At 38.2% G+C, this 27295-nt stretch overlaps 1 protein-coding gene across 1 annotated transcript in view; it reads left to right on the top strand.

The window, feature by feature from the left end:
* Window positions 1–27295, top strand: part of SKAP2 (src kinase associated phosphoprotein 2) — a 117690-nt gene that overhangs the window by 46803 nt on the left and 43592 nt on the right. Inside the window, exons 5-6 of the mRNA XM_069860249.1 lie at window positions 22739–22816; window positions 23547–23630. Coding sequence (XP_069716350.1) covers window positions 22739–22816; window positions 23547–23630 — 162 coding nt within the window. The remainder of the gene's footprint in view (window positions 1–22738; window positions 22817–23546; window positions 23631–27295) is intronic.

The raw sequence follows: 27295 nt of genomic DNA on the forward strand, positions 1-27295 counted from the left end.
AAAAAAGGCATAAAACCCACGCAAGTCAGAGAATTATGTAGGCTTAAGGAAAGTTTTCTGTCCTTGCCCAGTCTTAACTCCTGATGCCAATGGAAATTCTCCACTTGCTGTTGAGATAATACTGAAGTACTAATTGAAGATTAATACCTAAATCTGTTATTACTTGCTTTTGAATTTGTAATTTATTTGGCTTTTGTCTCTTTTTGCCAGGTATGCTGGTTAATCTCATAAATAAATACCTATTATTCCAAACTTTTTGAGCAGTGTCGTAGAATCACAGTGCAATTGATGTGATTAACACACAGGCTAGAAATTCAGTTCATTGCTAAAACTTTATGGTGCAGTTGCATGAGCTGTTGTCTCAGTGTATTGCAAAGATATTGGGAACTGCTGAGATGATGTTCAGGAATCTGCACTTTGGGTCTACCTTTTGGCTAATGACAGTGTTAACCTCTGTATTTCTACAAGCACAAGTTTCATTGCGCTAAGTACGTCTGACAAGTCATCTACATCTTTATGTTAAACTGCTTTGGCTTTTCAAACCTAAAATGGTCTATAACTCAGCCATTTCACTGAAAGCTGCACACAGGTGTTTGGCATACTAAGACACTAAAATAATTTATATCTATTAGTCTGACCCTTCTTAACATTAAAACAAAACTATTTTTGTTGTTTTCTTCAAAAAGCTTTCAATATGATGAATCTCCAATAAAACCAAATGCAGCTTCTGATGATTTAAACTGATCTTTTTAAAGATAAATCAGATTCCATGGTTAGCACTGTAATCATCTTGTCATGCTTAGTGTGATTATTCACCTTTTAAAAGTAATAGCAAAGTTTTCCAGATTCTGCAGTCTTCTGCAGGTTCCTGGAATGAAAAACCAGTATATGTATCATGTAAAACAGACTGCTGGATGAAGTCTTACATTTATGATTCCAAGACCTGATGTTTAATCCAAACGTTCTTTAAAACAGAACAGGCCTTTCAAGAATTAAATGCATTTAGTTAAGGTTTCATTAGAAAATACTGACAGTGTGTCTCTTAGTTTGTTAGGCAAATAGTTGTGTCATTATCTGCAATCTGGCTAATAAACAATTCAAAATAAGTTAGGTATATGCATTTGAGAGCTGCAGCTGTGGAAGTCTGCCCTGTATTTTCAGTTTGAAGTGTATGTCTTAGTCTGCATTGATCAGAATTTAACACCAAGTTAATGCTTTTTTAAAATTACTTTCTGATTAAAAATTGCTCATCTTGGGAGAAAGCAGGGGAAAAAGATTGTCAGGGTTTTCGTGCTTCAAACTTTTGTCTGGTCTTGCATTTGGGGGAAATGTTGGCTACTATGACTGCATGCATCTTAAATGGACTGAAATTATGTTTTTAAACTTCTTGCTTTTGATTTGGACAGTGCTGAATATTGAGAATTTCTCTAAGAGTGGGTAGGTCCTGTTTTTGTGTTTACAGAGCAGAGGCCACAGCTGTAGTTAACATCTTATGAAATACAGTACTAATAAATACAATTAACATTATTTTAATGGACATTTTTATGTTGCAGTAATCAGTGTAAGCCTTCATAGTGAAGTACAGTTAGTACATATGGTATTGCTACAGTACTAATTACATTTATTGCAATGGCTTTTGCTCTGTGTTTCAGCCACGCTTTTGTGCGGTGGACTGTTTCACAGAGACATGCTGATAAAATATATGCTATGAACACAGCAGATATTAGAATAAATAAATGTGGGAGCTGGTTATAGCTGTCTGAAGACCTCTTAGTTGTGAAGTATGTATCAATGTTGGTCCCGTGGGTTTTGAGGATAACTGTAGCAAGGGAATATATCTTCAGAGGAGAGTCTGTTCTGTATGGAGTTTTCCAAATCTGTTGATACAAGCTCTGTCACGTACACTGCTTCTTATTTTTTACTCTTGTCATTCCTAAAGTGCTCAAAGGTTGCTAACAAAAATAGAGTCCCGTTGCGGTAGATACTCTGCAAATAAAGAAGGCAAGGGTGTACAATCCAGTGTGGTGCTGAGACATGGTGGAGAGCTGTCACGGCATCAGTGTCCCTGGGCTAAACAGCTGTGCTGAGAGCTAGTGAGCATGGTAGGTTCACAGCCTTGGAGTTATTGCTTTTGAGGACAGAGCTTGTGTCTGTCTGGCATGGGGTGCTAGGGCAGGCGTGTCTGAATTGCAGGAGGGTAGCTGATACGGTTACCACACGACACCCACTAGTTTATTACTTCTGTGTAGGTAACTGTGCTGTCCGTGAAACAGTCATCAGACCTGTGCCAGATGTTTACTTTAGATAAAACCATCTGTGATTTGGGAATAAGAGCAGGTATCTGAAGTAAAAGACTTCTCTGGGAGTTTTTCTGGTTTATTTATTTATATTTTTTTCCCCAGTTGGTCAGCATCCAATGCCTCTTACTGGCTCCTGCTGGGGTAGAAGGACTGGTTCTTTTTAATTGCAGATATGCTTTGTGATTCAAAGCATTTCTTACATTTTTAGTGTTAGAAGACTGTACCTGTGATAGAGTATAATACTGAAGACTGAGGGTCCAGTGGAGAAAGTGTTATTAAAAATAGAAAAGTAATAGGATACTTTCTGTTGCACTTTTAATGAGATGTTCAAAGCTGATCAAAGAGAGCACTGAAAGGAGAGGGTAAAGCCAACAAATGTCTTCACGTTTACCTCATTCCCTGGAGTGTCATAACCTAGGGGAGAGGTGGTTCCTGATTGACGGGCTGGATGTGGCTCCCTCAGAACAGCTGACCTGTCTTACAGCTCCGTCCCCGATGCCTGTGCAACCCCTTTGCCTCAGCCCTTCTGGGCAGATGGCTTGGGGATTCTGTTTCTGTGAGTCTAGCTGGCAACAGGACTGTTGCCCAGCGGTGGTGGCGTGCTCACCCTGCTATAAGGGCTGTGTCAGGAGAGTAGGGATGTGTAGGAATAAAGAGCTCACTTGGCTAAGAGTCTTCCCAATATTGAGAGCTGCCAGTTAGTCAAGCGGGTGCGCAACGTGATCTGGGTAACTCGGGGAGGTCACTTCTCCATAAATGGAAGAGGTCATTAAATACATCAGGATCTCAGGGAGCTGGGACCAAAAGTATGGAGAAAGAAGAGATAAAGAAGGGTAAATGATGAGAGAAAGGTGGTTTCCTGCACGCTCATTTTCCCACTAACTTCTGTGCAGGAAGTTTCCTGCGTTTTCTGTAGAGAATTCTGGGAAGTCTAGGTGGTTACGGAAATAAACTGTCAGAATGGTGTGATGTTAATCTCCTCCATTGCTGTGTCCAGAAGACCCTTCATCTCCTCTCCCATCATATGAGGGGCAGTATGTGTCAGATGTGTACTTTGGATTCTCATTAGCTGCAAGAGAGAGGATGGGTCTGAGCAGCCCACTCTTGATGTGGTGTTGATTGGTATTCAAGTGTGGTTGTGGACTACGAAATGGTCATCAGGTTCTAACATGAGTGTTGCAGGCTTGATGGCTTTGAAGCTGTTGCTTAAAAAGAAAATGTCCTCTGGCTGGAAAGCTACATGCTAACCAGTTGGATTTACATTGGAAGATACAGTTCATCTGAGAAGTTGTATTTATACCATTAATACTATGGCAGAAGCTGGTTTCCTGAGTTTCATGCTTGTGTTTCATGTGCTTTCTTTCACCTCTGATAGTCACAGATGTTTCTAGTTCTCTCATACCCCTGCTAGGCTTGATGATAGCTTCTGTAATCAATGTATATTGGTTTATTGCTCTGCCAAGCTCAGCTCCTAGCTTTGGACTCCAGGCCTTTGACCTGTGCTCTGCGCCTGCTCCTGCATTTGCAGCATGCTGTTATTTCCCACCTTGAAGTTTAGAACAGGATTAGGAAATGAGGAGAAAGGGGTGCTGGGAGTCAGGCAGACTAAAGAAAGCCCCACAAGTTCCTGTCCATTCTCCTTCTCTGGGATCGGAAATTCTCTCATGTCTCAAGGGAGAGGGGAAAAAAAGCAAATCCTTGGCGTCTTGTTATAATAGTTGCATGTGTTTCATTCCCAGATGAGGGGAAAACATTGAATTTGTAAACTCATATGAAAAAATATGTGCAATGTTTAGGAGAACCTAGTGCAGAAATGTCTGCGAGTATGCTTGTTTTCACGTGCTTTTGTTATTTTCTGCTGTTCTGACACTTCATGTTGTGGAAGAAAGTCTGCTTTTTCCATCTGGTGTTCCTCTGGCTGTCGGGGTACTTGATCACGAAAGCAGACCTGTGGACAGACTGGTCCTCTATTCAGCTGACATGGCTCATGCAGCTAGTGCGACAGCATTGGAAGTGTCCTTACTGTGTGTGGGGTCCAGAGATGATTTTATGCAAGTGTAGTAGCTATTAGACAGGGGTCTAAGTACATCTGGCAGCTCAGCCTGATACTGGTACAGAAGACTCATGGCTTAGCACCACAAGCAGTAAGGTGGTAGATGACAGCAAAAATTGGAGTCCACTGCCCAAAGTAGCAGTCCTATCAACTCTGCTTAAATATCAGTACAAACATGAAGCTCAGTGCTAGTGGAAATGTGACTTTTTATTCTCTGAAGTTATTTTGTTGAATAATCCTCTAAAAAAGTAGAAGATTCTGAATCGTAAAGTTCAGTCTTGTGTTGCTCATAGACTCGTTCAATGATGAGGGTGTTCGCTGTAAATGATATTTGAGCATAGTAGGTGAATTATTTTGGTTTAGATTTCTCTTTTTAAAATATGCATGTAACAGTTTTGGAGCATATCAGGAAGAGCGTGCAAACTAAAACAGTATCTCTTATGTAACTTTGTGCTGCTGAATTATGTAGTTTTAGCTACAATCAATTTATGTTTGTTTAAAAGTGCAGCAGCTGTGGTGGCCCTAAGCATGTATCTGTTAGGTGAGACAGGTGGGACATTCACTGTTATTGTGAAAGTCATATTGTCAAAGGACTTTAGTAATGGGCTGTGAATTCAAGGGGTGTGTGTTTTTACTAAAAAAACACTGTAGTTGTGGTGGCAGCTTTCTATGATAAGGAGTTGTAGCTGGTCAGCGTGGGGAATTGTGCAGTTTAGTCTGTGGCTTGTATATTTTTGGTTTGATAAATTAGTTCTTGTCCCTGCACTTACTGGTGTGAGAAGCAGCAGTGAATGCCAGTCACAGGCTTTGAGAGATTTTAGTGTTGCTTGTTGCTTAACCGGCAAGCAAATGTGAACCATTTCTTCTTTTCTAGCATTTCTTCTTCCTATTTTATCACTGCTGCAACTGCTCTCTCCGGTATTGAATAAATGGTCCCCTGTTAGAACAACTGACATCTGGAAGACTCTTCACAGTACTTCACATAGCAATGTTCTGACTCAGCCATTAGTTGTCAGAGCTCAAATCGGGGTCATCTCAAGAAATCTGTAACGCCTTTTACTTCTAGCAAGAGCTGGCCTGAAAAATCTGCTTAATGTTGTCATTCAAAATTTACATGGTTTCATTAGGCTTATTAAATGCAATGAAAAATGCAGCAGTATGTAACACTGATAAAGCCCTTTCACCTTGCTATTTCAAATCACGTTTATGGACGATGAATTTAGCTTCCCGGTAGCCCTGGGCAGAGGTATTATCTCCATTTTATGGACAAGAAAACTGAGTTAGATTCAATGACTTGTCCAAGGTCATACGTAAGACTGATAGTACTGGAACGGGGGGAAATGTCCAGGCTTCTGTCTTGATTACATGATAATGTTTTTGAATACACTCGCTGTCTTAGAAAAAAATGCATCTGTGTCTTTGTGTTTGGGGTTCAAAAATTATTTTCAGGATTAATTTTATAAAAATTAATCAGTATTTTCCTCAGAAGCGTGATTCTCGTGACTGAGAACATGAAGAAGAATTCATATCCTTTTTTGTAGACTTTGGTTCACTGCTTCCTACAAAAACTTTGTTGTAATCCACTTTGGCTCTGTTGTTCTCTGCCTATGTGAAATAAAGCTGCCCCCATTATTTAGCATTCTTACATTTGCATATGTACAAGAGAGAACAGCTGCTTTCTGCAGGGATTTTGTGTACTCATTCATATTCCCACAGTGGTGGCCTTGTTCTGAAGCACACTGCTACCCTGTGGAAAAGCAGAAGAATACATGGACAATATAGAAATCAGTCTGTTATTGAACATTGGGAAGTACAGCCATAAAGGGAAAAATATAATCACAGAGTTACATTTTAAATCTGAAGCAAGTGCCATGTAATGCTGATATATAAAAGCGTCTTCCTCTTAAAGCTGTTGGAAAATCATGGGGGAAAAATTATTTTCAAAAGAAATATTGCAGTAAAAAACAAATCTAATATAAGAAAGAAAGTTTTGTGCTTAAAAAAAAGTATGCTAGTGCTTATTTCTCATTTTAAAGTGATCTTGGCCTAGATAATAGCCATTCCCATATTCATGGACAGAAAATTATATGTCTCTATATTGATATAAATTGAGATTTCCAGGTATGATCCAGACAACAGTTCATTTTTCCAAATATTTGAGATAACACTTCTGCTGTGTATTTTCTAATGCCTCAGCTTGGATTTTGAAGCTATTTAAAAATACATGAAAAATTAAATGAGAAAAGAAGATTAATTCTGTCCATAAACTGATGGTCCTAAAATCTCTAATCTGTGTTGGAGGTAAAGACAGCTAAAGCTCTAGCCTGAGATGCAAGAATAAGTTAAGGAATATAATTTGTACACGTTGTGTAAAAATGTAACATCTTACTGAGTTTTGAGAACTTTGCTTTTCAATTCTTTAGCGAAAAAAAAGCGAACACGTTTAGTTTGCATTTGTCTTTAAAATTTTGAAGCACCTTAAAGTGACTTTGAGGAAGAGCTTTGAGTCCAAACATAAGCAATTTTATCCCAAAGCATTAAGACACGTATATTCATGAGGCTGTCGAAACCTGTGAACGGAAGGTGTTAGAATGTGATAGTCACAATGGGACCAACCACTAAAAGAATACAATACAAGTATGATTCTGAAGCATTTGCTTCCCTGCTGGAATTTTTTTCTTGCTATTTTGCCACCTTTTTCTGTTGGATTTCTTGTTTTGATAGTAGCAGATACTATTAAAATAGTTTCAAGAGGGAAGAAAGCACTTACAGAATTACTATAATTCAGCTTATGGATATCTGAAAAAAATGGAAGGTCACAGTCTGACCTAGAGACCTTGGCAGTGTCCTTTAAACAAGCATTAATCATACCTAGTGCATCAAATCATCGTGTGCAAGATAACATTAGTGACCTCTCCAACTGAAAATAACAAATGACTCTTAACTTTCCTTTCTGTGCATGACAGTAGTGTTGACAACCTCTGTGTATTTTTTTTTTGCCCTGTACCTAATCAACTGATCATTCTCAACACAAAATTTGCCTTGAAGTACATCTGTTCACTCCTATTTCTGCATTGTAGAAACCTGTGTAGAGAATGTGTAATGGATTAGTCATCGTATATGCATGTTTATTCTTTTGGGATGTCTAAAAGCAAAGTGGTTCTGCATCTTTTATGCTTGTGAAATGACATACTGAACAAGGGGAACTGGATTATGTCGATGAGTTAAAATATATAAAATTTATAAAGATGTGCGTCAAAATGTGAGTAAAAGTAAACTATGCTACAGCTTTCTTGGGGAAAATGCATACTGCTTGAAACGTTTTTGATAATGTCTTTAGTAATATGTAAAAAACTCAAGTAATCTGTGCATCTTCTACATTACCTGTATGAAACTTGCTTAAAAGTCCTAAAGGGGGCATTAGTAGTTGTAACAGGAATTGTGATACGCTCGGAGGTATGTCTTTATATGCAGTAAGAGAGTCAGAGTAAATATTTTAGAGCTAAACTGAAGACTTAATTGCCTGTCAGCTGCTGAAAAGGTCTTGTTAAACCAATTATAACCCTATAATGCCTTATGCTTTATTCTGCAATGGCCAATGCTGCCGCTACAGGGTATTGGAGGAGTCCACACGACCAATATATTTTGAAGGGTTAACAGGCATCTTCGGCAGTATATCATAACTGTTGCTGCTTCACAGAAATTGCCTCAGGATTTCAGCATTCTGGCCTGTCAGTCTTGCCATTTCTTCACCACCTGCAGTCTGATCCCTCCAGCTGGTTTCCTTCTCCCAACAAGAGTTGGGGTTGTTCAGCCTGGAGAAGAGAAGGCTCTAAGGAGACCTTATAGCAACTTCCCAGTACCTGGAAAGGGCTACAAGAAAGCTGGGGAGGGACTGTTTACAAAATCCTGTAGCGATAGGATGAGGGGCAATGGGTATAAACTGGAGAGGGGTAGATTTAGACTAGACATAATGAAGAAATTCTTCTCCATGAGGATGGTGAGGCCCTGGCCCAGGTTGCCCAGGGAAGCTGTGGCTGCCCCATCCCTGGAGGTGTTCAAGGCCAGGTTGGATGGGGCCTTGGGCAGCCTGAGCTAGTGGGAGGTGTCCCTGCCTGTGGCAGGGGGGTTGGAACTGGATGATCTTTGAGTTCCCTTCCAACCCAAACTATTCTGTGATTCTATGATTTTTGCAGCCTGGCCTTGAGCACAAGTAGCAGCTGCTTGGCTGAGCCCTTGCAGAGACCTGCAACTTGTTTGCTATCCTAATATCCATTCAGGCCTTCACCGTGGATTTGGAGGCAAAACCAATGTGTTGTTTATTGGCACCTTGGGATACTGCAGTTCTGAAATCTGGTCTTGCTTTGTCTTCCACTGGAGGTGCCAACTATTACTCTGGCTCCCCAGATGTTTTCCTGACTGAATTTCTCTGAATGGCAGTGGGACAGTGGAAAATCTAATGTATTTTTAAGGTTTTGCCACAGTTGCAGACTTCCTCAGTGACATTTGTTTGTTCTTTTTGGCACTCATGTCATTTAGAGACCAGATTAGAAGCCTCTGTGATTAGTTGCTCAAGCCAAATGGGTTATAGGATAATGCCTGAGTAGAGAAGGATATAAAATTATATCTCAGAAGCACTCTAAAGCACCACATAACATCGTTTTGGCCACCCAGTATGACTTTAAAAATAAACTCTATGGGTTTTATCCATGTTGCTGGGAGGTCTCAGGAAACCCTTCTGAATGGTGGTTTCAACCTCCATCCACTGGTCAGTCAAGACTAAGTATAGTTGGGCTTTTTCAGCTATTGGCTAGTGAAATTGTCAGTAGGATAAAGTGCAGCCTTCTTGTTGGCAATGTCTGTGATGCTCTTCATGTTCCCATCACGTGCAATAGGTGTCTTTGTCATGCTTGGTCTTTTTTTGAGTTACTCAGTGTATTGCAAATTAGAGATGATTACACAGGCTTCCATAATCCAACTAAGTGTTGAAGCTACAACTGAGCTGTAACGTTACTGCTTTGTCAAAGTCCCATATGACATTTTTGCCAGAGGTTTAAAATTTCTAAGCCAGATTGTATTCTGTATTGCAGAAATCTTTTAAAAAAATATTCTATGCAACAATTTCCAGCTCAGTGGGCTTTGATTTATGAAATTCGGAATAACAGAAGAAAGATAAAAAACCCTGAGCCACTATGCAGTCCATAATCCTTCACGTACTTACAAAATGCCTTTTTTCCTAATAGGCTTAAATCCTAGTGTGCTTTTAAACCACTGAGTAAGGCTTCATCCTTTTTTGATTTGCCTCAAGGGAGGATCTAGAATTTTTGCTCAAAAAAATTATTTCTACTCTGCATTTGAGTTTCTGATTGGCCAAAACTCCTCCAGAACTTGTTTTGCTTGCTGCACTCTACTGTGTTGCAGGCTAACTGTGCCCTACATCGCTTCTTTCACTCAACCTGAAAATGACACAAATGTGAAGCTCAGTATTTGCCCCTGAGACTGTGTCACCACAGCTAGCTTTAGGTGGTTAGTTAAGCCTGGGATTTTTAGAAAGCTAACTGCTTCTTAAGGTGGAAGAGAGGGAGTCAGAAGATTGGTGCGTCTTTCAGATTTTCATTTTCTTCTTTTCTTGAAGTGTGCTGAGAGAGCTGGGGTTGTTTAGCCTGGAGAAGAGGAAGCTGAGGGGAGACCTCATTGCTCTCTACAACTACCTGAAAGGAGGTTGTGGAGAGGAGGGAGCTGGGCTCTTCTCCCAAGTGAACAGGGGACAGGACAAGAGGGAATGGCCTCAAGCTCCACCAGGGGAGGTTTAGGCTGGACATTAGGAAAAAATTCTTTACAGAAAGGGTCATTGGGCACTGGAACAGGCTGCCCAGGGAGGTGGGTTGATTCACCTTCCCTGGAGGTGTTTAAAGGACGGGTGGACGAGGTGCTAAGGGGCATGGGTTAGTGTTTGATAGGAATGGTTGGACTCGATGATCCGGTGGGTCTCTTCCAACCTGGTTATTCTATGATTCTATGACTTGTTTTGTGCTCCAGCTCAGCTCTTTAAGTCTTCAAAAGGTATTGTTCAACAGTGACGCTTTTCTATGTTTAATAGACAAATGATAAAGCTTAGGTTGTTCCATATTATAGTATGAGTTTTCAGTCTTGTTTTTTTGGTTTGTAAGACTGACAGGGTCTCAATGGTGAAACATAACAAATCTGTGCTGACTTTTGGGTTGTCCTTCTGCTTAGCAAGATTCTGTCTTGATAATCTAAACCCCTTGTTGGTCTTTGCTTTAAAAGCACCTTCAAATTAGTGTTCCTACTACAGTTTTGTTGTTTTTTTTTTTTTCCTGTGGATCTATTTCAAATTATAAATCAAGCACATCAAATTTGTGATGTGTGCTGTGGCTGTACCTGGATAATTTAGGCTCTACAGCTTAGAAATTAATGTATTGGCCAAACCAGCATGTTGCAGTTTCTGTTATGAGCATCAGTTTCTCTGATTTATCTCGTAACACTTGTTTTCTTTGAATCTTGAATGACCACACTAATCTCTATTATAAAATTAATTTTGGAGCTAGAGAGATGTATGTAGGTCTAACTAAATATTTTTGACTGTTGTAATTAAACATTGTTTTTTTCCTTTCTCACTATGGACCTCATGGTGACCTTTTTTTCAACTTAGTACTATTGCTTCAGGTCATTTCTTTGAAGAAAGGATGCTGATTTACTTATATTTACATAGATAGCCATCCAAGTTTTTCACTTAAGGTGCTACAACATATTCTTTGCCATTTTCCCTGTCTCTATAGAAATTTCTTGCTAAAAAAAAGTCTTTGTGTGGCTGCATCATTATAATGATTTCAATCCCTAGTAATCAAAAAAAGTCAGGAGGTTACCTTTTGGGGCCTTAAAATATGACAGTAGATGCTACCCCCAAGAAATAATTAAACGGAAAAGTGATAATATGTGTGAGGGGATCTTTCTGAGACTATTTGTAAACTTTTGATTTCTAAATGTTGCCTTTAGGCTTGGTAAGAAAAGCTCAGTGTTTGTAAAGATTATCCTGACAGCAATATGCTGGGTCAATTGTCAAGACATGTTTAGCATGGAGGGATGTATTAATCTGCTATAGCTACCACTGTAAGTGGTGGAATAAATAGAGGGCTCAAGCAGATGAAGAGGGATTAACTGTGTAAATTGAGCAAACTCTTCAATCACCAAACCAGTGATTTTACAAAGGATTAGTCTGCTTTTACAAATATTGATTACTGATTTGTTACTCAGAATGGAGATGATATAACTTGTGCAGTTGCTGTGTAGTATGCTATGTGAAGTGTACATCATTCATATTAATGGGATTGTCATAGGCATTACAAAAACTGACAGATTTATTATAGCGGTGCTGTTAGCATTGTCATAGTTAAAGTTGGGTCAGCATTTCCATCAAAAGTCCCATTTTCTTTTTCTGGTGTTCATAGATCAACTTTAAAATTTGCTCCATTGAAATTTAGCAACAGCAAAATAATATAGCTTTGACACAATTATTTTTGTACACTTTAAAAGAGGACTGAATCAACACATTTAAAATTAGAAGAACCACTGTATGGTTTTTTTAAAAATGTTTGTAGGTTTGAATTCTTTGGTTTTCGTACAGCTTTTAAGCAATACTGTGTATGTTCAGCAGTTTGATAAGCCAGGTTTGTAGAGGAGTGCGTGTGTGTTAACCAGTTGCCATAAAGTGAAAACAACCAAGGAGGTTTTGTACAAATGAGCTTTTTTGCCTGTCTGGAGGCTTGTCTGGCTTTTTTCCCCGTGCTACTAGTTATCTGATAAACGTTATTATATTTCTTAGAAATCCTGTCCCACTTATATCCACAGACCAAGCAACATGATTCCATTAGCAGGTTCAGTTAATTTGTACACCTTTAATGTTACAACTAGTTTGAATTTCAGCAGTGGGCTGTTACATTCACTGGGCTGTTTGTCTTTCTAATCCTCAATTTAGATTTATGTGCAGAGGTAGGCTTAAGGAAAGTTCAGGTGTGGTGTGAGAATCAAGGGACATAAGATGAGTGTTCAATGAGTTTGGAAGAAATCCCACTGACATTTACTCAGCTAATTCCTCATTGTAAAAGTCTCAAGTTTTAAAAAATGCCCATGTATCTCAATGTGTTGTCTTTCTTCTTATACAGATATGCCATAAAACTTAATCACAACTCCTCTTTTGATTCTTTTCCCAAATTGTGACCTCTGTTGCAAAATATGATGGTTACTCAGTTTTGTGAACTTCCAATCCCTTAACACTTTGGGATACACATCATAGGTGCTGAAGGTGTGGAAACCTGTATGTGATTCCCATAGGAAAAAAAAAAAAGCTGGCATTTAGCAAGTCAATCTAAGTGATCGTCTTTCGTGGCTGGATTTCAGTCCTATAAGTGGTATTGAAATAAAAATAATTGTAACTGCAAATTAAAAATATGATTTCAAATATTCCTACTGGATCCTAAACCAACTGAGAAATGCATAGAATCATCTTAGAAAGATAATAATCTGTGAAAAAGGAAATGAATTCTGTAGGTTGGTATTGCCTAGAAGGGCCACTGAAAAAATAAAGTGGGCATTTTGAGTGACTTATGGGAGAATTTGAGTAGTTGGTATGATCTCTTCTCTCTTGTTAAAGAAAAATAGCGTTTGCCAGAGCTCTTGTTGCTTGCATCTTCCAGTGTACGATTTCTTCTGGAGACTTCAAATGGAGTGGAAAATATCAGCGTGGTCATTCCATATACATGGAGTTGATATTGGAAGGTGGTTCTTCCTGTCATAGTCAGTTCTCCCAAGGTGAATGACCACTGAAATTTACGTCTGGAAAGCTTCCAGGAAACACAGGAGTTTTCTTCTGGCTTCTTACTGTGTTTCCCTTGTTCTTTTAAGCGTGGCCCCATGCAGTTGAAAGAAAATAGGAGTATTTTTTTTGTGTGTGTGGTAGCAATGTCCTTGTGAGAGTAGGTTTGAAAATAGTAATGTAGTTTTCCAACATTAAAACCTTTGGATTTTTATTGACTCTTTCAGACTACTTAGAAATAAAAGAGACTGTGTTATTCACCTTGGAGTTTTTTCCCTTTAAGTTTTCTCATGGTCTTGCTCTGTAGATTGATTTTTTTTTTTTTTTTTTAAAATGTAATGTCATCATTGCGGGAGGCTGTAATTCTACCAGAACTTCCTACTTATATGTGATGAATGATATTTGATATGCGTTTTGTGTGCTACAAGGGAAAACTTGAAAGGCTTGTGTGAAATTATTTTTTCTTTTGTTTTTATTTTATAAAAGCTTGTCTTTACATGCAGGCTGCAGTGTAAAGTAATACCTCCATCTTAATTCAAATTAGCTTTTGAATGCAGAGGAGCTTTGAGTGTGATAGTTCACTGATCACTGAGCATAGCCTTTTACTTAAATTATCAGTAGTAGAAGAAATGTATCAAAAATGAGGCAATGAGGCAGAACATTCAAGCCATTTTGTGTTTGCAGGAATACATAAAATGTGAAAAATGAAAACTGTAGCTTTCCTGAACTACTTCATTGAAATCAGCAAGTGCCACTTTTAAAGATGTGAGTCTGTTTTCAGCTGACCGTAAGAATTCTAATCTCTTCCTTTACACAGATGAAAGATATTTCGGCTCCAACCAGTAATGTTAGAACTCTTTTTGATCAAGGATATGAGGTGTTAGAGAATTTAAAATGCTCAAAGTGTGTACTTCTGTTTCCTTTCAGAAGCTTAGCAGGCCAAGCCTTTGGCCAGGAGTCAGAACAGTTGGAACTTTGCAGGCTACACAGTTAATCCAGGAGGGCTGCCACTTGGCATAAGTAACTTCCATGCACAAAACCTCATACAATTTATGTTGAGGTTTTTCACTGGTGTTTGTGGTAGTCTGAAAATTTCCTAGTTTCCCTGGACTTCTTTAGTATTGCTCATTGTGTTTCCAGTGTGTTGCACTTCTGATGAGACCAGTAGTTAAAATGTTCTCCTTCCCAAATATCCCTATCACAGTCTGAAATTCAAATTGGATGGGTTTCCTGGTCAGTTAATTTGGCACATCTTGAACTATTCTGTTGGGTTTTTTTTGGTTTGTTTTTTAAATTATTTTTTTTTTAAAAGGAGGCTTAAACTAGCTTCTGGAGCTAGGAACGGAAAAATTTAGGAAAGCAGGTACGCACAAGAGAGCTTACTTAGGAGAGGGCACGGGGAAAAAACCAGAAAATGGTAAAATTAAGAGGAGGAAAGCTTATGTGCTTTTTGTTTAATTGGTGTGTGATTTGTGAAGAATCTGGCTTGTGTGGTATTACCAACATTAAGACAAGAGGCACAGAGTTCATGTGATTTAAGGTCTCATAGATCTGTCAAAGTGTTGTTAAGTAATGAATACATGGCTTACTAGGATGCTGAAACTAAAAGAACATGTCCTACTAATTTTCAAACAAAATTTGAAAGTTCATTGTTTAGCTTAGCAAGAAATGACATTTGGCAGCTTTTCTGCCAAAATATATTAAATTGTTCTCTTGTTCAGATAAGCACTTGTCATTGCTTTGTGTCATTTAGGCTTATTTGCTGAATGAAATGTGCCAGTTGCCCAAAGATGAAATTTTAGACCCTTCAAAGGTACTAATTAAAACCTTATGACAAAATCAGAAAGTAATGGGAAACTTCTAGCTCTGATTACCCTAACTTTTTCTTAAGGTGTTGTGATATGTGGTTATTTCCAGGGGATTCTTACCAGGTGACTATTTAAAAGTAGTAGTAAATTGCCATGTACAATTGCATTGTAGTATTACCTTTTCCAGATGTTTTAGATGCTAAGTTGAAAATAGTTTTTTTCACCTGGACATATTAAATGCTAGCTTTTAACTCGCTGTTTGATAAACCTGTAGGACTTCCTTCCTATCAGTCATTTGGGAATAGAGGAATCATGATGTGGTTAAAGATGCTATCCATATGCAATTTGACATCATACTGCTCATACTCCAGCTGTAGACTCTTTATTCCTGGTCTTTTAATTTTCTCTGATTAGCTAACAGTACCTTCTGTGGTTCAGCTATTGTGTAGATACGCTGAATCTTTATTTAGGGTTTCTAATCAAAATTGGATGTGTATGCTTGTCTGGGAGACAATGCTGGGAAATTTCAGCTTGCCTACATAATGTCATGAGAATTTCCAGTGCCTCTAATTGATCCATGATGGTCTGCTTTGACTTGCTTCTATCTGCAGTGCAGAGGCATTATTTTTATCTCTGTGTTTTCCTGCATACTTTATTTCTCATAACAAACTAAGAGAGTGAGCTTCTTTTTTGCATAGGCAAAATCTAAATTGTCAATCTCTACAACTGATACATTTTTCTTTCGGCTGTAGCATGGGCTTCTGGGTTACTGAAATCTTTCTGTCTCTCTCTGGAATGATTGATTAAACTTTAATGATCCTTGGAGGGATTTAAGCAAAACTTTTACATTTCTATTCCTTGTATTACACTGGCATGTTCATTAGAGCATGTTCGTTCGTACAAGAGACCTTTTCTTTACTGCTGTATCTTCTTTCTGTCTTCTTGCCTCAGAATCTTTGAAACAGCAGAAGCAGGAATGCTGCTCCTGTGAAGCGTACAGTAGTCCCTTTTATGATCCTGGGGATAAAGCCTGCTCACAGCAAAAAACATTACTTTTAATTTCTTTTTTCCCCCCGTATCCTGTGAGTCTAATTTGTGAAATTTTAATATTTACCTGTATGAAAGTAAAATCTGGATCATGGGATGAAAGCTATGAATCCCTCTGTCCATTAAGGTGCTATACAGAATGTAGCAGAGGATATCTTAGAACCAGTTTGAAAGCCAACAAAAAAATGCTTTAGTCCAGGATAATATTAGTTTATAAATTAAAATTTAAATTTGGATGAGAAGCATGATCCAGTATAATTCTGTTAGGCTGTGGATCCTGGTGAACGGAGTCTGACTGGCTGACTCCTGTAATTTATTAAAAAAAAGGAGTCTTTGTCAAATGAAATATATTGCAACTACTAAGGAAACTTTGCTCAGAAAACAGATGAGGCTTGAGAAGTCATAGATATAATTATTTTTGGTTTTTTTGGTTTCTTTTTTTTAAATTTTAAATACCTAAATACACAGTTATTTAATCAGGGGCTAAGTGAAAATGACAGAGACGGATTTCAAGCGTGCTAACTGCTTAAAAGAACTAAATATTTCTGTAAAGAATATGTCACAGTGGTTTTTAGGCTGCCTGGCCCACTGCCTTCTCCTGAGCTTACAGGAAGGAAGGGAGGAGGAATGCTCATACCACTTTCCTTCCAAGGGAGGAGCCAAGAAGAAAACTCAGCGTTTTGGCCGCGGAGGGTGTGGCGTTAGTGTTTGCAACCCAAATTTAATATCCCAGATTAGAAAGAATTAAAACTAGAAACAGATGGCACTGCTTTAAGCATTCTTTAATAAAATAGACTGCTGGCTCTTCTTAGAGGAGTATATCAAGGCAAGTTGTTCAGTGAAAACTTTTGTGACCTGTTAGAGAACCCAATGATGAATGCTGGGGATGGCCCCAGGCCAAAACTTCATAGACTAGGCAGGCTGTGGAATAAAATAACTTTTCTTGAACCAGTGTTTCAAAAGCTAAACATTTTCATTATGTTTATTCCCCTTTGTGAAATGTGTTTTCTTTAACATTTGTCTTTTGATTCTTGCCTGTTAAACTAATTCAGAGCTATTAGGCTACTGCATTTGCAAAGTGCTCTGTGAAAGTTTTCAAGACAGTTAATGAAGCTAATGAGATTTTATGTGGTCTTTCTAGTGCTAACTTTTCCTTAATCAGAAAACTCTAGGAAATGGAATTTCTTAAAATTCAGTGTACATTAATCTTCTCTTTAATAAAAGAAATGTAGGGAGAAGGTATTCATATGAAAAACACCTCCTCTTTAGCCTAGATTAACAGTGCTTGTGCAACAGATGTGACCCCAGTGTATTGCTATGAACAGATTCAAAGATAATTGAATCCTTCTGTAGTAGCTACTAAAAATGGGTAAATGCTGTATTTGCAGACCTAAATGAAATAGAGAGATATGAAGAATTTTGGGAGATGTGTGTGAGAGAGTGGGAGGGAAGAGAAGTAGATGAAAATACTTTTTGTGTTGCTAGAAACATCTTCTTTGCTCAACTTTAATACAAATATTTTCAGAAAATCTTTGCCAATTTAGAATTGCAGCTTGAGAGATATCACAAAACCCCCGAGCTTGAGGACAAAACTTCTTATTTTCTGCATTTTAAAGCATATTATCTCGATATTTGGAATAGCAACTCGTTCTTAGAGAAACATCTAGTCAGAGATTTTGTAACAGTGCTTAAAACAGGGATGGATTTCAGTTTCTCCTTTTCTACAAAAGAGCCTTCAGTGCAGTAAAAAAGAAGCTGGAAAAATAATTTTCAGTAATTGTGATTTGATTTTTTTTTTTTTAGATAAAGAAATAGCAATGACTATTTTCTCCATATAATTAATTTATTTTGTCCTGGCAGTTTGCTTTTACAATGACTGAAGAACAGTGAATTATTATTATTTGAGCAAGAAGTCTTTACTATTATAATAGTTAAATCTATGATAGGAATGGTTGGACTCCATGATCCGGTGGGTCTCTTCCAGCCTGGTTATTGTATGATTCTATGATCCTCTACTAGGAAAGCAAGCTGTAATCAACCACTAACCAAATTATACTTATCTCCACTTCACTTGTTTTACTTCCCATAAGTATGCTAAGCAGCTCTTTAGAATGCATTGACCTCTAATTATTTCTTGCTTTGTTTCCGTTAGCCAACACTGAAGAAATAAAAAATATCCCTATTGGTATACGGTCCAGAATAACACAGCCTGGTGTTGGTTTATTTATTTTGTAAACAGAATGGAGTTTTGACACCACTGGGTCCTCCAAAAATCAAAATGCCATGCATAATGATTACATTTCATGCTTTATCATATCAAGTGACACTGATGAAACTGTTTTTAAGTAACTCGCCAAATTCACTATTGCAGTAGGGTGTGAAATTGTATAATTCAGACTTTTGACTGTCTGATTACCAAGTTGCAAAAATTGTAGCTGTGCCATAAGCTGTAGGCTGAGGTCTTTCTGAAGTCACAAAGTGCATTGGATTTGTGCAGGAACCTGTGCATTAATGCACCTATGATAATAACATTCATGTTTTTCTGAAGTCAAAACATGACTGGTAGAAAAGCTGGCTTTATGCTTGAGTGAGAGCATATCACTCTTTTCACTGGAGGAATTTTTAGCCTGGCAGTGATAGCATTATAATAACTGCCAGCTGCTCACTTGGCACAAGAGTGCCTAGAGCCAAGAGGAAGAGCCTGATGCGTTACGTGTGTAATTTACTTTTTCACTAAAACTTGAAGGTTTAGGCCTCATAAATATTTTGATCTGGTCTTTGATGGCCTTTGTACATATCAATCGGGGGAATATGCACATGGAGCATAGCTTGCAGATTTTAGTTTGGAGTGCATTAAAGTAATTCCCACTAGGATAAAACCAGAAATTATTCTGGCAGATTCACCTGTGAGCATCAAAAAAGAAGGAAAAAAAAGGTCAAAAAAGAAGGAAAACCTTCAACATTAAGCAGATAGATCTCCCTCATTTTATACTGTTTGTGGGGGATGCAAGCTGGTAATCTCCCTAAATATTGGATAGTGTGGACCTGATTTTCACTTCTAAAGAATAATGTCCAGAACATTATTTGTAAGGTAATAACTTGGGAATGGAAAGGAGACTTTTTTGTATCCTCAACTCTGCAGCAATGATACAGCAGAAATTAGATCTGGAAGGGTACATAGGAGCAATCTTTGTACCTTTCTCTACTTGCAAACTCACAGCTGCAAACCATAAACACTTCTTGACTCATAGTGCCACTTTACTCTTTAGTATTTAAAACTGATATCAGAAACAATAGTGTACCAAGGGAGAAAGAAACCAGGGAAGACTACAGGCCTTTTAAAAATCTTTATTTCTACATCCTTGAGATGTATCTGGAAACAGACCATACAGGGGTTGGAATTAGGCAGGAAGACATGCTGATCTGACTTTGAGAGAGAGGTTTTGCTGTGATCTCATAGTCAGTTTGACCATAAATATCTGAGCAACAAATACCCAAGCAAATTAATACCAATAGGTGCTATCTAGGATGCAAGCTCCTTGCATCTCTACGTTTCATTCCTTTGAGTAGACAACCTCCAGTGAAACTAAAGGAAACTGAAATTCAGGCCATTTCACCTGCATCCATGAAAGAAGGGAAAAATATTCATCCTGGGGCATGCATGAGAGTTTATATTTGGGGATTCAGAGCTCTAAACTCTAAAGGAGTATATAACTTGAAGCGAGTTGATTAATTTACTTCACAGTTTTTTATTAAAACAATGGTAAAGCCTCTTCCTTGACAGTCTTTCTCTGTGTTAAATAGATTCTTTGCAGATGGAGCTGACTCATTCAAAGACCCATGGAGTAGTCAACTCATGACTGTGATCTCAGCTCCTAGCGTAATGTAAACATTAGGGGTACTTTTTTGAGTAGATTTGCATGAAACCTGGTCCATTTCCATTGAATTCATTTTGATTGAAAGCAACTGCAAAAACTAACCTGTTGTGCAAATTCTACGCTTTCAGTTGGGAGTTTCCACAGCTAAGGATTGCAGGTCACTCTAAGTCCTGTTTAAGATGTGAACAAGAGAGTAAAGCAATGAAAAAAAATGGAAGAAAATTAGGAAGGTGACATAGTTGAGGAGTCTTCTATGCTGACTCTAGGCAGTAGCTGGAAGGAGGACATTCCCTCTCTCCTATCCATACACTTAAATTTCCATTGTATTTTGTGGTTCCCAAGCTTCTCTGATAGAAGGGTGATAATAGGCATGTATCTGTTTCTGCTTCAGCTACTTATAGATTGTGAGTGACAGTGGGGCTGACCAGCTGCTGCTTGTTCCATGGAGTTGCTGCTTCAGTTGCTTTGAGGAACCAAAAAAGCAACAGGCTTCTCTACAGGTTGAGGGAAGGAGAAGAACTTCTTTCTGTGATGTCAGCAGAACAGAGGAAGGCTGCATTTTTTCATGCAGGTTCTATTCCTCACGAGCTTTTAGTGCCCCGTGCAAAATAAATGTAGTCTGAGAAAATGCCATCATCAAATTTGTCCTGACTTGTCTTAGCAGAAGCAGCAAAACTGAGAGCAGTGCGGAATTTTGAGTTCTACCTCTCTGATAGTTCAATTAGTTCAGATGCGCTTCTGTCTATAGGCAGAATAACATTAAGAATTCCCCAAAGTACATGCTTATTTGGGACTATCCGCCCCATTTGATTTGGCTATTCACTAAATAATCACTTGCCAAACTTTCTCGGCAGAACCTGAACTGATACAAACAGTAATGTATAAAATTAGATCTGAATAGTTGTTGAAATTCTTAAACTAAAAACAATGACAGGTGAACTGGGTTTGTTTGTTTGTTTAATTAGGTTATGTATCTTCCACATCTGTGGGGATGCACTGTTGTAAACTGAGCCCTCCTGGATGAGGTAAAGCTGTAAGTGTTGCACACTGATGCCTCCCAATGACCAATATTAAGCATCACACTATGTATATTTGTAAAACTCGTCACCTCCCCCACTCATGTCATCATTAGGTCATCTTTTAAAGTAACTATTAAACTTACCATGTCCTAGCCAGCAGGTGTCTTTGTGTTAAATTCTTGTTTAACTTGGTGCAGTGATTGCATGTTATGAAGTGAGGGGGGGCAGCTCCAGCATATTAAAGTGCGTGTACATGGAGCTAATAGCTCTTGTACTTTTAACGCAGCAGTAAGAATTTCAATGTGTATAAAATTCTATCTACTACCTTATGGTATCCAACAAAATCTTTTGTTATCCAATAAGCCAGTTGTGCTATTTAAGAAGTGCATTCTTATTTTGAGTGCTTTAATACTTAAAAAAATTAGCATTCTTTGCAAGTTCCTAACTCTTTTTCTTAAATTTCTCTTCTCACAACTGTATTTAAATGAGACCACCATAAACCAACTCATTTGTGGACACTGATTAAAAAAAATATTTCTATTTTAAGGGGCAGCCTAAAAATCCAGGAAGGTGATATCACCTTCCAGAGGCAGTGTTTGGTTCAAGGTCAGACAATTGGTCTTTTAACCCATGCTGCATAGCTTAAAGCATTTTTTTTTTTAATCACAGAGGTTGTCTACTGATATGAATACTTTTTTTTGTAAGTTATATTGGTAGAACTTAATGAGAATGTGTGTATTTTGATGAATAATTGCTGCCATGTGAAGTATGACCTACCCACAGTGACTCTTAGGAATATTTGATAATAATAAGTAGTAGGGATTTCACTGTGATGCTCACATGCACTTAACAGCAGCACAGGAATAGCTGTTCTACTTTTTTGTTAGTGGTAAACAGTATGACATTTATAGACACATCAATTATTAGACATATTTAACACATTTCTTAATACTAGGACTTCCATTTAAATCATAGTTATGTTTTAGGAGAAGAAGGATACAGTATGGAGGACACAGTTTTTAACATCTAGATTTGTATTTTCAGTTAAGGCAGGGTTCACTGGTTGCTTTCATGTTTCTAGCTATGAATTAGCAGTGGAGAAAAAGGAAAAAATACAGTGGAACATACTTACCGTTTTGCAGATGCTGCTACATTCTACAAAATCTAATATTAGTATCTGTAGATCAGCAGTTTTGGAGACTTCTGTGCAATGTCTTTGCAATCTACTAATGCGTTTTGGATCCTACAGGCAGTACTTTTGTGTCGTGCACAAAATGTCTATCAACAGGAATCACCTTTTATGATTTCTTCATCTGGTTTCTGGTTTTGTAGACAGTGTAATAGAAAGCCCCCACCCTGTATGTTGTTTCAAGATGTTTTTGTGCAAAACTGGTATGGAAAACCATGTTCCTAATTTAATTGTGTTGAATTGTGATGTTTGGATTTGTTTGCACATTTGAAAACTTACTGCTTTCATTATCCAACTTGCTTTAAAGACCATGTTCAAAACACTAATGTTTTCTATGTTGCCTTAGCCTGTTTAATTATATATTTTTCCTCCTGAGGCTCGCAGGACCTGTTGCACAGCTATATTTTTACTTACTAAAGTGGTGAGGACAGCTACAATAGCTCTGATGTTAGAGCGTTTTTGTACTTAAGATAATTTGGCATGGTAGTAACTAGAATTATTTTTTTCCAGTAGTTCGTGGATATTGACACTTTAAAATGCGTAAGTTTATTAATGCTACTATAGTATTTTGCTTGAAAGGCGGTGCTTTACAGAACTTCTTTTTCTTTCAGGGAATCAGTTTCCTGCTATTGCAGCTCCAGATCTTCCATTTGTTCTGAAGGCTGGTTACCTGGAAAAACGCAGAAAAGGTAGATCTAACTATCTTTGAGAAAACAGGTGCATGTTATATATGTAGGAAGTCTATGTGTCAGTGATGCTATACACACAAATAACTTTATACAGGAGTGATAAATAAAAGGAGTAGAAGATAAAATGTTGAAGCATTATCATGCAGAAGCAGCTCAGCACGTAATTGCTCCTGTAGTATTAAAAGAAAATCCAATTTCTTTATTGACTAAAAAAAATCATGCAGAGAAAGTCCACTGTCAGCCATAATTCAGAGATTTTCAGATATTTTTGAAGAAAACATTAGGAACATATGTAAAAGTACCATATGTTGACTTCATGTTTCAGTGAGCATCAAGATTTATTTTCCTTCAAGAGGGCAAATATTGATCTCAGCTTTGGTTCAGTCAATATTTACCTTGATTCAATAAATCTTATATTGTCACTTTAATACCCACTTAATGCTGCAATAACTCTAGGAAATATATAGGAAGTTGTTCATTATTTTCTTGTATTTAATGTTACACATGACTTCTCTCTATATGATTTCAAATTCCCATTTGTTTTCGTACTACCAATTTTTATTTTTAATTTCCCTCTCAGTGCCACGCATTTCTTCATATCAGGATTTTGTTTCCTTTCCTTAACACATTCCGATCTCTTCCCATCTCTTTCCTCACTCATGAAAAGAAATAACATATTTATCTTCAATCACGTCATAAAGTGATATAACATGAATTATATTAATTGCAGACCACAGTTTTCTCGGCTTTGAATGGCAAAAGCGTTGGTGTGCTATCAGTAAGACGGTCTTCTATTATTACGGCAGTGACAAAGGTAATTATAATAATTATTATAAACTCTTAAAATGATTTTTTAATGCACTGAAGAATATGAAAGCTTTAGTGGAGTTGAAAACTTCAAATCTAAGCTCATTTTGAGAATGTAAATAAAACTTGTAAAAGAATAGCTGATACTTAGAACAGTGCTGTGAATTTTAAAAATGTGTAAATATTCTTTGGAATCTGTAGCTGATGTGCTTATTTTCTAAAGCAGGGGAACTGAGTAAAAAAGATAAAGCTACCTGTAAAGCTACTTTGTGCACCAATAACAGCTAGCTATTAAGTTTGATTAGTGTGTCGGTACTCAATTAATTTACTGGGCAGAAAATACTCTTTCAATCCAAATAGGATTTTCTTTTTAAAACACCCTCTAGCAATTATACTTTCCGAGTCCTTTAAAGATAGTTCTGTCCAGGAAAATGCTAGTCTAAAAGCTGCATAGTGGAGTTCTAAGTAGCTTATGTGCATATGTTCTGAAAAAGCTAGGAATAAATTAATACATTTAACTGAAAAGCTGGTGATGGGACTAAGGCTGGCTTCTGAAGGTTACAGTTTAGAAAAACTCTGGAATAAATGTTGGGATATTTTTTGAATTTTAAAAATTGACAGTCAAATAAAACATCCTTTAAATTGTATGTCAAGTGTATTTCATATTTAAGAATAAAAAAAATGTTTGTGTGACCCTACTTGAGACTAGTGTGAGTAGCTATTTTATATTGTGCTATTAAAAAACAAGTTTTATTTGATCCAGTTTGTTTCACTCTTCAGAATGCTGTCTCATTTAAACTCATCCTCTCTCCCTAAAAAAAAGAAAATAAAGGTCTAATTGTAAGTCCAGTTTTCATCCTGCTACAATTTCTCATCATACTTTGTTTCTGGAATTTGTAAGTATATCTGCTAAATGTTCTTTTCCTTCTTTTTTTTCTTTACTCTTCCGTTAGTATTTACTGATTGATGAAGCTTTAAAACCAAAGAAATGTTCTTCAGATATTGAGAAGGTGTGGCAAAACACTGATTTGTCAATAATAATTTGTTTCTCTGGAAGAATATCTTGTGCTGTTTGTTTATACGTGGTTGTACATTATCTAGTACTTAAATGGTAAATTTTTTTGATCAGAATATATGGCTAGTTCTTAAAGATTGTTCTGGGTTTTTAAATCTTTGGCTTTTCAAATCTGGTAGTTTTTGCAAAAAGGAAAAAAGGAAGAACGAAAAAGCTTGTATTTTTAAATTTTTGTTTCTCTTGTATCTGTGCTAGTGATTATTTCTGCTTTCTAGCATACGGTCTTTGTATTAAGGCAGGAAAACTGTGTCCCTCCCCTTTCTCTGTCCATATTTTCTCTTTTGCAGCAAGCTGACTATCAAGGCTGCATTGTCATTTCTATTGTATATGCTGAAAGTTATGTGGAAGCATGTTCTCTAGCACTCAGCAGGTTGGTGTCACGTTAGGAATTCACTGTGACAGACCATGAGATCTCTTTCCTTTATCCAGATCCTTTGCCTAATACCTTTACAGCTTTTGTGAACTGCAAATTGTTTGGGGAAGATCCTCCTAACTTTAACCTAATGATGTGGGAACGGCACATAGTCCATAGAATGTTTATTGGGAGCGAGTCCAGAGAAGAGCGACAAAGCTGGTGAGGGGGCTGGAGAACAGGCTTTACGAGGAACGGCTGAGAGAGCTGGGGGTGTTTATCCTGGAGAAGAGGAGGCTGAGGGGAGACCTCATTGCTCTCTACAACTACCTGAAAGGAGGTTGTGGAGAGGAGGGAGCTGGGCTCTTCTCCCAAGTGACAGGGGACAGGACAAGAGGGAATGGCCTCAAGCTCCACCAGGGGAGGTTTAGGCTGGACATTAGGAAAAAATTCTTCACAGAAAGGGTCATTGGGCACTGGCAGAGGCTGCCCAGGGAGGGAGTTGATTCACCTTCCCTAGAGGTGTTTAAGGGACGGGTGGATGAGGTGCTGAGGGGCACGGGTTAGTGTTTGATAGGAATGGTTGGACTCAATGATCTGAATGGGCCTCTTCCGACCTGGTTATGATTCTATGATTCTATGATTATCAGCATGGATGAGGTGTGTGATGTGACTGTCCTGAGCAGATCTGGCACTTAGTAACTGGAAGAACCTGTCCCACTATTATGGCCAGCAGCGATACCTGCTGTAGTACAGAGTGGGATTGGGACTCTTCTGTCTTTGCTGTGACCTTTGATGCTTTACCAGACAACCTGGGCCATGGTGAAAATCAAGTTGTGTCCTTACCAACTGTAGAAGAGCAGTGAAGTGTGCAGTTGGGTGGTTTCATGCAAATTGCTGCCTCCTCCTGACTTATTGGGATGGTGTCTGAATGATGCTGGTCTGCCCTAGACAGTGCAATGTCTGCAGATGTTTTTTATCAGCTGGGCCCTGGTTTCTGACAAGTTCCAGGGCTGATTCACACAGCAGGAGAATTCCCCCTTGTTGATATGAACCTGGTTTGAAGAGAGGCAAGGGACAGGAGGATTCCATATGTGCTCAGTCCTGCTGCCTGTGTCACTTTTAGTGGGTGACGGAGTGTTAGTGCCTGCGTGTTGCGGGACATAATGCAGGGAGACCACAGAGTCTAGGTCCTGCTTGTCTTGTTTTACATTGTGTATGTTTTTAAAACCAGACACACAGGCAAATAAACTGTGAAGGCTATTTTGTGTCTAGTGCAGTGTGTATTTCATTGGCCAAGGTTTGATTTTCATGGTTAAATATCAGTGTAAATATAACTGAATATTAAATGTGAGGCTACAGGATGCCTTTTCACTAGGTTGTGTAGGTTTGTGGTTTCCAGAACACTTTTATTTCTACTCCTTTTTACATTGGGAAAGAAAGAAGTAGTATGGAGGTGTAGAAAGCACACAAATGCATGTAAGCAAAGTTTCAGAAGCATTTATTCAGATCTGAATGATGAAAAATGAGGCCCGGTCCAGGAGAATGTAGTACAAGCTAAAGCCTGTGGAAATACAGTAAATGACTGTGTGCTTGTGTACATGTGTGTGTTCACCTAAGAGATTACAAGCATTCTTTTAACAGTTGCGTTGCCTGCAGGCTGATGAATGTCTTGTTTTCCCATTTCCTCCTTAATTTTCTCCTAGGTTTGGTGCAGCATTCGATAGTGAAACAATGTTATTTATCCTTGCATTATAGACAGATCTAAAGTAGGTGTAACCTACGTTTTTTTTTTCCCCGGATCAGTGGTATGTGAAGTAGGTGGAGGAACATGGCTTAAAGGTTTCATAGAATCATAGAATAACCAGGTTGGAAGAGACCCACCAGATCATCGAGTCCAACCATTCCTTTCAAACACTGAACCATGCCCCTTAGCACCTCGTCCACCCGTGCCTTAAACCCCTCCAGGGAAGGTGACTCAACCCCCTCCCTGGGCAGCCTGTTCCAGTGCACAATGACCCTTTCTGTGAAGAATTTTTTCCTAATGTCCAGCCTAAACCTCCCCTGGTGGAGGAGGGGAGTTGACCTAACTACATGTCAGAAATAGGTGCTGCAAGAAGCACACGTGTATTTGTGCTGGTGCTGCAATATCTATGCCAGCATGTGGCCCACGACGTTGCAGAGAAGTGTGTTCAAATGTCAGAGCTGGCTTGGATTTCCAGAAGCTTGCCTGATCCTCTGTTTC

This window comes from Phaenicophaeus curvirostris, chromosome 6, assembly GCF_032191515.1.
Source record: "Phaenicophaeus curvirostris isolate KB17595 chromosome 6, BPBGC_Pcur_1.0, whole genome shotgun sequence".
NCBI lineage: Eukaryota > Metazoa > Chordata > Aves > Cuculiformes > Cuculidae > Phaenicophaeus > Phaenicophaeus curvirostris.